The sequence below is a fragment of the Phallusia mammillata genome, chromosome 1 (assembly GCF_965637545.1).
Source record: "Phallusia mammillata chromosome 1, kaPhaMamm4.hap1.1, whole genome shotgun sequence".
Taxonomy (NCBI): Eukaryota; Metazoa; Chordata; class Ascidiacea; order Phlebobranchia; family Ascidiidae; genus Phallusia; species Phallusia mammillata.
In genome coordinates, this window is record NC_137252.1 from 23,644,061 (window position 1) to 23,657,909 (window position 13,849).

The 13,849-nt window shown below is 40.6% G+C and overlaps 4 protein-coding genes across 4 annotated transcripts in view; 1 reads left to right on the plus strand and 3 right to left on the minus strand.

Moving 5' to 3' along the window:
- LOC145209446 (dynein axonemal heavy chain 8-like) overlaps positions 1 to 548 on the plus strand; it is a 32,016-nt gene extending 31,468 nt beyond the window's left edge. The window contains exon 90 of the mRNA XM_080079732.1: positions 158 to 548. Within this exon, the coding sequence (XP_079935858.1) occupies positions 158 to 445 (288 nt within the window). The 3' untranslated portion in view covers positions 446 to 548. The remainder of the gene's footprint in view (positions 1 to 157) is intronic.
- Positions 549 to 582: 34 nt separating this feature from the next.
- LOC145209453 (cilia- and flagella-associated protein 418-like) lies at positions 583 to 3,012 on the minus strand. Its single transcript, XM_080079740.1, has 6 exons — positions 2,909 to 3,012; positions 2,763 to 2,844; positions 2,390 to 2,427; positions 2,258 to 2,323; positions 1,758 to 1,906; positions 583 to 801 (listed from the first exon to the last, which is right to left on the minus strand). Exons 1-6 carry the CDS (start codon positions 3,010 to 3,012, stop codon positions 707 to 709), a joined length of 534 nt encoding a protein of 177 aa, XP_079935866.1. The 3' UTR covers positions 583 to 706.
- A 21-nt stretch (positions 3,013 to 3,033) lies between these two features.
- LOC145209450 (uncharacterized) lies at positions 3,034 to 4,816 on the minus strand. Its single transcript, XM_080079737.1, has one exon. The coding sequence runs from the start codon at positions 4,772 to 4,774 to the stop codon at positions 3,224 to 3,226; it is 1,551 nt and encodes a 516-aa protein (XP_079935863.1). The 5' UTR covers positions 4,775 to 4,816; the 3' UTR covers positions 3,034 to 3,223.
- Positions 4,817 to 7,442: 2,626 nt separating this feature from the next.
- Positions 7,443 to 13,820, minus strand: LOC145209327 (uncharacterized). Its single transcript, XM_080079604.1, has one exon. The coding sequence runs from the start codon at positions 13,818 to 13,820 to the stop codon at positions 7,443 to 7,445; it is 6,378 nt and encodes a 2,125-aa protein (XP_079935730.1).
- Positions 13,821 to 13,849: the final 29 nt, after the last annotated feature.

The window sequence follows — 13,849 nt, forward strand, 5'->3', positions numbered from 1 at the left end:
TACTAAGTCTGGGTACAAATTTACTTGGGGAACCAAACAGTTATTCCATACGTTAAATTACTGCTTAATTATCGCGTCAGCATGTTTGAATAAACTTAAATTGGTTTGTGTCTGCTCCTTTGGATTGTTTAAAAGTTGAATTTTTAATCCTCCACAGGAAGGAGTCTATATTCACGGATTATTTTTGGATGGGGCTGCTTGGGATCGTCGTAACTCGCGACTTATTGAATCTCAGCCAAAGGTCCTCTTCGTACCTTTGCCAGTGGTGCATGTCTTCGCTGTCAACTCTACAGCACCAAAAGACCCCGCATTGTATGTGTGCCCGGTGTACAAGAAGCCCTGCCGCACAGATCTGACCTATATTACTCCGCTTTGGCTCAAAACGGTTCCAAAACCGACCCACTGGATTATGCGTGGAGTGGCTTTGCTGTGTGACATTAAGTAACTTTGTGACAACATTTATAAAACAAGTGTAACTTTGCGTTGTATTTTTTGTTATTTAAACGGTTTGCCTTCTATTTTGGATGTTAATAAACATATTTATTGGCTTCAAGGCCGCTGTGCGGCGTTGTTTGTGCAAAGTTGCATAAACTAAATGTATTGATACAATGAAAAGAAACAATAAAAATACTGACAAAGTGAATAGTTGCACGACACAATTTGCACAGCCCACGTAAGACGAACTAAAAAAATAACTTGAGCTTGATTAGTGTTTGGCACAGACCCATTTCAAATCTGGAGGCAATGGCTTAAGTTTTGTGACACTGTTCCAAGAACATTGACATGCGTACGCATTTGAACCTGTAATAACAGAAGATGTACATTGGGTTTATCTCTCGGGTAAGACTGTTTAAAAGTTCAAACTAATTGCTTCACATCGTGCAAAGTACAAGAATCTAGTGAATGAGCAAACCTTATAGACCAACAATAAATCTGAAGATCATTTTTAAGCTGTTAGATATGTAACATATTAAGCTTTTCCTTTAAGAAAACAACCCACGCTGGAATTGCCTAGCTGACAGTTTTCAATATGATATTATATACAAAAAGTACCACGATCCGATACTGGGTTACGACACATGCAAATGTATTTTTGCTAAAAATTCTTGCCATGCAAATTGTATCAGTGCCATAAAACAAAATTTTAACAAAAAATTGTCCATTCTTTTATAGTAAGTTTCTTGCACCAACATTCAAGCATGTAGGGTGTTTTGCTTGTAGCCACTTTAAGATTTTGTTTTGCAGCTTTTCTTCCAATACTGTGTTTAACGGCCATTTGCAAAGCAATGCAACAGCCAAAATTCGATCTATGGTAAGCTCAGTTTAAGCGCAATAACTTAAACCAATGCGGAGTAGGCTTTTTACTTTTTAGCCTCGTCGTAACAAATTGCGGTAGAAATTTGTGGTAGAAACGACAGGCTAAAGCACATTTTACTTGTACATAAAAGGTATTGACACTTGGTACTACACCGCCCAAGTATTTGGATGAGTACAGATACCGCACATGGCATCGGGCACCGATACGGTATTATCGAGCCAACCCTATTCACTAAGTCTGGGTAGCTCAATTAGCGCGTCCCGGTAAGACTCGAGTAGTGGGTTTCAATCCCAACAGGCCGTGCGTACTAAAATTTATATTTAAGTGTGGTATGGTTGCTCACCGTTGCTTGTCCGCACGAACGCTTTAGGATTGACCCCGGTTATAGATTTATGTTTATCTTGTAGACATACTACTTAGTTATAGTGAAACAACTTGCTTTCTTTTTTCTGAAGTTTCTTCACAACTTTAGAGAATTCGGGCATGTTATTGCGGAGGAACAGATAATCGATATCATGCTTCCACTGGTAGCCAGGAAAACGCTGCACTTTAAAATCACAACTTGTACAACGCAGACGGTCACAACATCTGTGGGTAAAAGAGTCTGTTGCATTTAACAGTAATTATACTTAACAGCCCAAGTGACTGTTACAATAAGCAAAGAAGGTATTCAACCTATGTCAACATGATTATTTTTTCCACTTCAGAAAAAATCATTAGTTTATTTGCAGTCTCATAATGCAAATAAATAACTTATGTGACCATGCCAAACATGATAACTGCTGCATATTTGGTTTAACAAACAGTAACACTCAATCCCAGTAATTTACAGCGGTGGCCATACAAATATGTCTCAACTAAAAGATGCGTGTATGCAATTTCATTACTTTTAAAAGCCACTGATTACTACTCAACAAGTGAAGATGATGCAAAGTTTACCTTTTATTGGTCAAAGAACAAATTCCAACTTGATCTTGTGGCCCACCCAAGCATATTGAAGAACACCTGAAACATTTCAAGGATATTACATCACAAGTAGCAGCTTTGACAGCTTGCTTTATGTAAACATACCTTGCTTTAGATTTTGTTGTTATAGTTCCACGCTCACCCTGCAAATAGCTCGACAGGTCACATGGGCAGAATGTATGATTAAAACTCACAAATTAACTGAAACACTAGCCTCTGCCATGTTATCATTGCACATACATTATTGCCGAATTGGAAGGCTGTCTACTCACTATTATTTGACATTTGCTTGTGTTTTTGTTAAAACTTTTTGTAGCCTGGAAGTTTTAGCAGACAAATGAATGGGTCCACACTTGTGATTGGCAGGCAGTCCAGCATAGTAATACTTGACAGAAATTTATGCAATTAAGCAGATTTGCCTGCAATGCCTTATTGTGACAAATTTTAGGATTATGAAGTATATGTATACATTACCAACCTTTGCACCAATAACTTCACGGGTCTGAACTTCAGCTGTTTCATTCAAAATGATGTCAATGTCATCTTCTAAAACTTGTGATCTTTATAGGACATAAAAATACATTTTAATGTCAAAATTTTACTCTTTCACTACCATTACCTTACTTTTGCTTATCTGTTGTTTTTCTTGATTTTGGAGCAATTTTGTGTCTCTCAGATTGTTGAAAATCACGTTCAACTTCATCTAATAATTCATCTAAATCAGCCATTTGTACAAAACAAAAAATACCCTACATAAAACAACAATGGGCAGTGACTAGGAGGGTTTTTCAAAACACTGTGGTTTAAATTGTGTGCAGTACACTAATTCAATTTTTTATATTTTGTGACAATTAATACCATTAGTTCATCTTAATCGCATCACTTAACCATTGCAAATTGTTATAAACAAGGTCGGTAAAAGTGGTTGCACACTAAAGTTTAGTTATTAAACCTTCCAAAATATTTTGCCATCATTTCTTTTTGTTTATATTTTGGAACAAATTGAGGTGGTGGTTGATGATGTTCCTTTAGGTGTGCACCCATTTTAAAGCGTGCTATAGTATCAGGATCATGAGCTATAAGATTTTCTGCATAAGCTGTAAGGCCAGAGTGAAATCGTACAGGAATGTTTTTTAATGCTTCTATCCAATCACCATTGGTTCGCTTTAGTGTAAACAAAATTTGCATGATGGTACAAATGGTCAAAGACCTTCTTCCAGTAACACCACCCCAGTTTAAATATTTTTGCAAAGGCAATTTCTGTTGAACAATGCCCTCAGCCTCCGCAAGGTTTTTTGTAAGGTTTGGCTGTTCTGGTTGGTCCACCATTAGTCCAACAATGTAGATTTTATCCCTTTGAAACTCTTCCATAACATGCGGGGCATCTGGGGACAGATAGATTAGATCTTCCCGTGGTAAAAGTTCATCCATTTCCAGATATGGTTTGTTTGTAATTGTAGCACACATGTCAAGGTCGGGTACATTTTCTTGCATGTAATGAATTACAGGATGCTTGTCAGCAACATTGCAAAACACTAAATGAAATGGGTCTGAAACAACTTTATTTTCACTATAAGCACGTAGTACCTGTGACTTGGCTTTACCTGGTCTGGTATTATATTTTATACCGAACCGACAGTCAATAATGAGTGGCTGTCCAAACTTTTTTGCAGTCCATAAATTGTGCCTGGCAATTTTGTTTATCAAAGGTGTATTTATTTGCCTCAGAATTCGCCATGGCAAGTTGGATATTTGAGAATTTTCAAAGCCAGGTGATGAATTATCAGTTTCTGTTCCACTGTCTGTGGAAACTGTTTTTTCCACACGTTCATTTATTTGTTTATTGTTCATTAAAACTTTTTTACTTTTCCATTTCTGCCGATTTCTATTTGCACCCTTTTCCAAAATATAGTCTGTAAATTTATTACCAATGTTTCCATTCAGCTGGACTTCTTGTGCAAACACCTTTAAGATTTCTTCTTTACTGTGTAAACGATTATGTTCTTGTACACCAGGTAACTCCTGCATCAAACTCTTATTGTAAACTTCCTCCAATTTAAAGTGGCTATATGTCATCGCAAATCTGTCAGGATTATAAAGTTCTTCACTTAAGGTTTTTTCTCCTTGCAATGCAAAAATATTGGCAATTGATGAGGAGCTAAATTTGACAATATTATTGCTTTTAACCAGATTGGCTGGTATCCCTGCTCTGGGTTTATTGGTTGTAATTTTGTTTATAAATTGCTGTGTTTTGAGCTCCTCTGGCGACAACACTTTTTGTGCCATATCCAGAAGTACATCAGCATCGTCTAGTCCAGAAACGTCGGGTGCATCATCTTTTTTTCTCCTGTTGATGCTGGCAAATTCAAAAATGTCATCACTATTGCCTTGGTTGCCTTTAGATGTAACAGCAGCAGAAGTGTGTACAGTACACAAATGTAATTTGTACCTCGATAGGGTCAAATTTATTCGTAAACATTTCAAAAGCATTATACCTTCTACTTTTTACTACAGATGTTAGCAAGCAAAAAATACATGTTGTTGCTGTTTTTCAAGTTTTGTAACTCAATGCATATTAATCATCTGTCATTATTTCCATATTTTAAAAATGGTTTAATCTTAGCCTTATCTATGTACATGACTATACTTCACCACTAAAAACACTGCAACTTTAACAAACATGTGCATCTTGGACCTCGTCGAGAAATCTCGAAAAAAATCGAGTCTCGAACTCTCGAGTCTCGAGAAATAAATAAAAGTTTCTCGAGAAAAACTACGTCACGAATCATAAACAAAACGTAAATTCGGCACCTCTCATTAGGTGCATTTTTCGTTTCAACTCGACCCTAAAACGCACCCGGTACATTACTTTCTTATTTTGCTCCCGAACCAGCGATTTTTAACGTGCGTTACCACTAAACTTTCACCTTTTCCAGGGGACCAGAGTGAAGCTAGACAGCAATCGCTATTGCGCTAAAACTAAAAAAGATACGATACTGAAATTTTGACACAATATTCTGCGCTTTTAAAGCGTTTCAGAGCACAAACTTTAAAAAAAAAAATTTTTCAGTTTGTAGCGGCCTCTCTCACTACCGTTATATCGTGTGCCTTCATACTACAGCGAACCGGACAGATTGCCTTCTTTCTCTGACTCTCGTCTTATGCGGCGTATTCGCTCATTGTCTTATTCTATTACGATTTTTTTTTTTTTTTTTTATTGCGATAACTAAGACACGAAGAAAGACAGATACATGAAAGTACAACAGAACAAACAGACAAACGCTAAGTATTTAACGGCATTCAGAGGCCAGACCACTTTACTAAGCACTCTGCACGTTTTTTTCTTTTAGTAGCAATAATTAGTTCGGACTGTTTCGTCATTTTTAATGCGTTAATAAATCTGTTCACAGTAGGTTTGTTTTGTGCATATTTACATTGGTATATTACAAACTGGGCACATAGAAATATACAATTTAACAATGGTGTAACAGAACTGTACGAGTGGGTTCCAAATAAACATAACGCTACATTCGGTTTAATATTCAGTAATAGTTTGCGAGAGATCCAAGAAGTAACATTTTCCCAATATAGGGCGACAACTTTGCAAGTGTAAAACAAATGAAAAATGGTTTCAGGGAAACTTTCACAGAAAACGCACTTTTCTGAAGTTACTATGCCAAAATTGTAGCCTATAGTTTATTATTTGTTATTACCGCTCTTAAGTTTAATTTGATTTGAAACGCCCTTAATTTTGTTTCTAAGGTACAGTTATACGTGTTCCTGTACACCTCCCTCCAGTTGGGCTTTTCTGTACTAATCCCTATGTCGGTTTCCCATTTTTTCTGTTCTTGTGTTGGCGGTTCTTGTGACGTCCAAAATTTTAGGACTAGTCACGGCCTAAGCTCACTTTAGGCAAACCTAGGCTAATGCCTTCGTTGGTACCATCATCAGGTACAATGAGTCAGTAATTCACAACTGCCCTCTAGACTGCACAAACTGTGGTTTTCAGTGTTATATTATGGCGATGAAGGTGCAAGAACAGTGCACGAATGACAACAAATACAGTTCGTATCCAAGATCCAAAACAGCTGAATTGCGCCACAGTGGATGTCAAGACTATACAGAATAGAGGAAATTGAGACAGTTAAGCACTTGAGCAGTTGAGATTTCTGAAGTTCACAGTACCTAGGTGTTTGACATTATGGTGTTGGCTTTATCGTCTAAACATTCAAACAACAATAACAAACGAAAAGTTACTAGAAACACTTCACATGGCTATACATTAACATACTTGTAAACTTGCTGACATTTGGTTAACACACAAACATTTAAACTAAGTCGATTCTAACAGATTACTGCACTAAAACATACAAACTGCACTTTTAGAACAAGGTGTGGCTAAGTCCAAGCACGTTTTAGTCACATGACCGCATATAAAAGTTAGGATTGGCCCAAAACTAACAAAGAACAATGCACTTGGGAATAGACGTTAAGCATGGTTGCACTTGGGAAAGAAAGCATAAAAATCACATTTAAATATTGTGAATTTGTCCGTAACATTCCGGCCCCAAAAATGTCAGACAGCATGGAAACATTTTTCAAAACAAAAACGGACAAAGAACAAGGCACAGGAAGGTTGGTCACAGAGAGAGCTGTGATTACAAATTTGGTAACTGACCCAAACCAAAGTACCCACACAAACATTTCCATCCTGGGCTTAAAAACAAAACAAAGACACAACTATGACTGAGTGAATATGTTACATACTGACAAGAATAGTATCAAATGCACAGTTTCAAATGCTTCACAATTAACTACAAATTTTGCACCAAATATTGTTCTAGGAGGTAAAAAACAATGACAGATTTTGGCAAGGTAAAAAACACAGAAAGGCTTAGAAAACAAAACACTTTCACAATACTTGGTTGTTATCAGTACAGACATTACAATGTTTAGTTGAAGAGGTATTCGGAATGTTTACAATTTATGAAGAACACACTACACAACACTAACATGCATGATAAGGCTATAAGGCAAGATGAAAGACATATAGGTAGTACAGACTTAGCAAGAATGACATGTGAAGAGGCATATATGTTGGTGTAATGAAGAATGAAAAGGTTACAAATATGAAAGAGCATGCACAGAAAGTAGAAATTTAGCCACATTCAAGTAAACACAGCTTTCGAATGTCCCTCATCAAAGTTGAGTCATAAGTTCTGACTCGAACTCTCCGCACCATCCCGTCATGATCTGGAAAGACCTCCTCGACCAGTCCTTTGGGCCATACTCCTCGTTTTGTATTGGCATCCATTACCAACACAACATCTCCAACTTCAAAGTTCTTCTCAGGTTGCAACCACTTCTGGCGTTTTTGCAGAAGTGGCAAATAGTCCTTCACCCAGCGCTTCCAAAACTGGTCGCTCAACCATTGGACTGCCCGCCAGGATTTCTTGTAGCCATCTGCTTTGATGAATTCTCCAGGTGGCAATGTAGCTTCAATTCCACCAGCTAACAAAGTAATGGGCTTCAAAGCAGACCCATCCTTTGGATCATCACTGACAGGTGTCAGTGGTCTGTTGTTTAAGATCGATTCCACTTCTATCAGGAAGGTGTTCAAAGATTCCTCAGACAATATCTTGTCTCCAGTCAGTGACTGCAAAATTTTTCGCACAGAGCGAATCATTCTCTCCCATACACCACCTTGGTGGCTGGCAGCTGGGGGATTGAAATGCCATTCAATTCCTTTTTGTAGTAGCTCTGTATGTATCTGTTGTTGATTCCATGCTTTAATCCCTTCGCGGAGTGCTCTGTCAGCTCCAATGAAGTTGGTTCCATTGTCACTATATATGTGTTTAGTGGTAGATCCTCTTCTCAGCACAAATCTACGAAGTGCCTGTATGAATGAACTAGTGTCCAGTGAGCCAGCTAGCTCTAAATGTACAGCCCTTGTAGCCATACAAGTAAAAATGCAGCCATATCGTTTCACATGACTGCGTCCAATTTTTACCATTAGAGGGCCAAAGTAGTCAACCCCTGCATGAGTAAAGGGTAACTGTCCAGACTCAACACGACAAACCGGCAAGGGTGCCATCAACTGCCTACCAGCTTGTGCTTTCCAAAAACGACATTTTCTGCAGTCCTTCAAGTAGTGACGAACAGATGATTGGCCTTTGAGAATCCAGTACCTCTCACGGGTGGCTGCTAGAACGTGTTGAGTTCCACTATGTCCTTCTCGCTGATGGTAATGATGTATAATCAGCCCAGTAACATGGTGACGACTAGGCAAGATCATAGGGTGCTTCATGTCCTCCGGCAGAGTTGCATGTTGTAGGCGACCTCCCACTCTCATAGTGCCATTTATTTTCATAGGGCTAAGTCTACCAAGAGCCCGGTTTCGAATATGTAATCCATTCGAATGCTGAGATTCCAAGTAGTGGGAAAAGCTCTGGTATTCCTTAAGATCCGATGACATAGATCCGAATGCTTGATGCTGAACCAGCTTCACCACTTGATGGACAGCTGTTTCCATTTCCTCTGCCGTCAGCAGACCTGCCTTGGGTGCAGGTTTGCGTAATTTCTCTGAAAACTTACACATCATGTACTGCTTGAACCGCAACAACCAACCAGTGGCCTTGAGTAAAGCATTGTATGAAGAGTATCTGTCTAGCAAGTTGTCCAAACCATTTTGCACAATTTCTACTACAATTGTGTTGGCTTCAACATCTTCATGGTCTTCTGGCAATTGTAACACAGCTGGCTGTTCTGGCCAGCAACTTTCTTCTTTCCACAAAAATGATGGACCGGATAACCATGCCTTTGCCTTGTCCACCTGGTCAGGATAAAAACCCCTAGATGCAATGTCTGCAGGATTTTGCTTTGTATCCACATGTCTCCACTGTTCTGGTTCTGTGGCTGCTTGAATCACAGCCAGCCTATTGGCAACAAACGTCGGAAAGCGGCGTGATGTATTTCTGATGTACTGAAGCACAGAAGTGGAGTCTGTCCAGTACACAACCTTTTCCAACTCAAGATCCAACTCACGAATCACAAACTGCGCTAGTTTAACACCAACCACTGCAGCAGTGAGTTCAAGCCGGGGAATGGTAACTGCCTTTGAAGGGGAAACTCTGGACTTTCCCATCACAAATGAGCAGTGGTAGGAACCACCAGTTACCAGGCGAAGGTAGCAAACAGCTCCATAACCAGTTTCGCTTGCATCACAAAAGCAATGGAGCTCAGCACTTATGTAGTCCATTGTTTTAAAGCATCTAGGAATAGTAATTGATTCCAGCAGTGATAAATTGCCCAGCCACTTTTTCCAGGCAACCTCAAACTCGGTGGGAATAGCTTCATCCCATCCTATGTTTCTTTTGCATAATTCTTGCATAAGCTTTTTGATTGGCAAGATAAAGGGTTGCACAAACCCCATGGGGTCAAACAACTGACTTATTGTTGACAGAATTCCACGTCTTGTGCAGGGCTTTGGTTTCAACTTCACTTTGACCTCGAAGCAGTCCGTACCAGTGTTCCAGTACACTCCCAAAGCTCTCTCGATTGGCAATCCATCCAAGTCCATGTCTTTCACTGATGGAGCAAGGTTATCTTCATTAATAGACATTAACAGTTCTTTGCTGTTACTCAGGTACTTGGTAAGGTGAAATCCTCCACACTTAAGTAGCTCATCCAGTTCCTTGACTAGCTGGGAACCTTCCTCTAAAGTCTTGACCGACTTCAGGCAATCATCTACATAAAAATTCCGCAGGACAGTATCCGTTGTTTCCTTTGTTGCATTGCTCTCATTATCCTCAGCAACCTTTCTCAATGCAAAGCTGGCACAACTTGGAGAAGAAGTTGCCCCAAAAAGATGCACCAGCATCTGGTAATCCTCAGGTGGCTTGGACAAGTCATCATTTGGCCACCACAAAAACCTCAGAGCATCACAGTCATCTGGGTCCACAAAAACCTGATGGAACATTCCTTTAATGTCAGCCATCAATGCAATCTTCTCCTGGCGAAAACGAAGAAGAACACCAACAAGGTTGTTGGTCAAATCAGGTCCTTGTAAGAGATTTTCATTGAGGGATGTGCCTGCATACTTGGCAGCGCAGTCAAACACAACCCGAAACTTTCCACCAGTGCAGCAGTGATGTGGAATGTACCAAGTCTTTCCCGGGTGTGGATCCTTTCCATCTGGTACTTTCCTGGCATGACCATTCTTCAGCGAGTCATTAATCTTTTCACTGTACTTCTGGAACAGTGACTGATCTGTCTTTAATCGTCTCTTTAAACCAAGAAGGCGTTTCTCGGCTGTTCCACGGTTATAAGGTAGCTTTACATTTTTATTCTTCCATGGTAGCGCAAGCTGATAATGCTTGCCTTTCCTTTGCACAGTCGAATTCATCATGGCGAGTGCCCTTTTGTCCTCCATAGATAGAGAGACATCATTTGAACACTTGTCATCCATAAAGTCATGATTATACATCTTCTGGAACATGTCATGTAGTTCATTATTGCCAATTGTGGCGAAGTTAACATTGCAACTGTCCTCTGATGCATCTGATGCATCAGTGCCAACTAAGGTCCACCCAAGTCCAGTGTGAATAGCTGTTGGCTGTCTTGGCTTCCCGGTTCGCACTTCCCTGATAGAATGGGCTTCCTGCGTACCGGCCCCAATGAGAATATCCACTTCTGCATCAGGTAACTTTGGAAAGTCCAATCCCCTCAGATGAGAATAATGCTTTACATCTTCCATTGTAGGTATACTGTTCTTCAGTGTTGGTAGAGCATCCACCGTCAGTACATTCTCAATACGGATTGAATCTGTTTCTTGAATCCCCTGTAGGGACAGTCCGACCTCGTATCCCTGCAGATCCTTACTGCCACTTATGCCATTAAGTCTTCTGGAAACTTGTTTTCCTTCAAGCTTGAGTCTCTGTTTCAGATTTGACGTGCAGAATGTGGTGTCAGATCCCTCATCCAGAAATGCATATGTCTCCACTACACGATTCAGATCCCTTCCCCACACATGTACTGGCACCACCTTGAGTCTAACCCTGTCCCTTCCTGCAGGGGGTGTAGTAACAGTGGCTACATATGTCGTTGAGCTTTCCTTGGGACTTTCAGCATTCTTCTTTTCCTCAGTCGATGTGGATGTTTTTTCTATATTTCGCTGTTCATCACGATGAAGTAGAGTATGATGTGGTTTTTCACAAGACTTGCACTTTCTGGAGCAGACACACTCATTTGCCATGTGGTCTGGTGAAAAGCAGTTGAAGCATAAGTTGTTATTCTTGACTGTTGTCCAACGGTCAAACTGTTTCTTTTTCTGGAACTCATCACATACCCATAATGGATGAGGTTTGTTACAAACCACACATGGTTGTGGCTTCTTCTTCCTTGTTTGATCTGGAGGTTTAGGTTTGTCAACATGTTCACATGATGTGGAGCCCAAAGTAGTTTGTGCAGAGAACACAGCATGTTCTTTCTTCTTCTGGGGCTTGTCCTTCTTTGGATCCCTTTCCTTAACTGTTGTCAATGCATCCGCAAACATGTTGTTGGAATCCATCACCTTCTGGTTGAGGTACGATGTCAGATTGCTGAATGTCACATTTCCATTCCTTCGGTAGAGTGAACTGGCCTCTGTGACAAATGTATTTTGCATGTGCTTGGGTAGTTGCTGAAATATGTCCACTAGGAATTGGGAATAGTCCAACTGTGACTCACAACCCAAAGATCGAAAAACCATTAAAGCATTTGTCATACTTGTAGCAAGAGAACGAAGACCTTCATTGTCCCCAGTCCTAATTGGTGGACCCTTGGTCAACTCTTTGACATGTGCATTTACCACCAAGTCCATGCGCCCGAAGTTATCTCTCAGCAACTCCCGAGCAGTAGCAAGACCCAATTCAGGTGGGCTCGTGGCACAACATCCATGGACAACATCATAGGCTTTGTCTTCACACATGTCTACAAGGTACTGAAGTTGTACAGCAGGATCAGGAAAATGCCTTGTGATCATCTCATCAAATTTCTTCATAAAGTTGTGGTAATTCATTGGATTCCCATAGAACTTTGGGAGCCCCCTTTTGGGCAGTGTAAAGCCATGCAGCATGGTTTTCGTACTCTCCACCAAGTCCACCATGGCCTTTCCATAGTGAAAGTCATCTTTGGTGAAGCTCTCATCTGGCTGAGGTTTGTACTTGGAGACCGGCCCCATAGAAGGACTGTGAGTCTCCTGCTTTATGTCAGTCTGTGTACATACAGGCAAGTATGGATCGGCAGAAACATTTAGCTGTTCTGCTGGATGAGCGACAGGATATTCAGGCTGTGGCAGCTTTGCTGTGGCTAGAGGGGTGAAACCAGAAATGGTATGCATTTCACCAGGCATTGGACAGTCCATCGGAGCTAGGTCATGGGCAGACTGCTGTAGACAAGCAGAGCTTCCCACCGTGGCGTCATCTATCTGATTTAGTGGGGGCATATCCAACCTGTATTCATGACGAGAATCACAGGATCCCACTGGTTCAGCCTCAAGTACAACCAGGTCAACCTCATGCCTCTTGCGCTGCACTTTCAACTGTGCATTGTAAGATTTTTGTCGATGTTCCATTTTTGCCTTGGCTAAAATTGCTTCAGCCCTTTCCTCTTCTCTTTTCCGTCGAGCTGCAGCCTGTTCCATTTTTCTTCTAATCGCCCTTTTCTCTGCATCAGCTTCTTCTCTTCTTCTTTTGGCTATGGCCTCTTCTTCTGCCCTTTTACGCATGGCATTTGCCTCTTCTTCTGCCCTTCTTCGCTGGGCATTTTCTTCCTTTTCATCTTCAAGCATCATCTTTAAGGCCTCCTCGTCTTCTCTGGCCTTACGTTTTATCTCCTCAGCTTTCATCAGTGCATCATTAACAGCATCAGCTGATGCTTGGAGAGTTAATTGTGCCTCTGACTCTGTCAGCTTGTTTTCTAGCTGAGCACGCCGCACCTCCCTCATTGAGTATGTAGTGCTTCTGCTTGATATTGAAGAAGAAGAGTGGAATGATTTCAAACTAGGAGCCTTGGAATGGTGTGAGTGGTGTGAAGATCTTGAGCTTGTTCTACTAGAACGATGTGAACTGGATTTAGAGGACAATCTTGACCCAGTTGAGTGATGTGAGCTTTTCGAATGCCCACCAGTAGAACCCAACTCCACAGCAGCATTTTGTAGAAATGTTTGATACATAGAATTTATGTTGTCCCCTTTTTCCTCCAGGGACTTGATCTTGTCCACTGCCTCTTGTTTCTGAGAGTAGAGTGAATCTGGAATCACAGAATGGTATTCCTTGCAACAGTCCAAGCACTTTGTCAGTGCACTATCAAAAGCTTCCTTTGCAGCTGGTACTTCCTTGATATTAGAAACATCTAGCATCAAGTTACAAACAATATTTTCGGCTTTGGTAACAGCACCCAAATGCCCACTCCGAGATGATTTCAAGGAATGCAACTTTTCTTGAAGCACTCCGTCCACATCCTCATGAGAGGATGTGCTAGAATTTGATCCAGGCATTGTATTTGCAACACCACTAATGCCAGACA

Coding starts and splice junctions, on each gene's coding strand:
- LOC145209453 (XM_080079740.1), bottom strand. CDS start 3,012: ATGGCTGATTTAGATGAATTATTAGATGAAGTTGAACGTGATTTTCAA. Junction 2,428..2,762: donor GTGAAGTTATTGGTGCAAAG/GTTGGTAATGTA, acceptor AGCTATTTGCAG/GGTGAGCGTGGAACTATAAC. Junction 1,907..2,257: donor TGTTCTTTGACCAATAAAAG/GTAAACTTTGCA, acceptor TTTTACCCACAG/ATGTTGTGACCGTCTGCGTT.
- LOC145209450 (XM_080079737.1), bottom strand. CDS start 4,774: ATGCTTTTGAAATGTTTACGAATAAATTTGACCCTATCGAGGTACAAA.
- LOC145209327 (XM_080079604.1), bottom strand. CDS start 13,820: ATGCCTGGATCAAATTCTAGCACATCCTCTCATGAGGATGTGGACGGA.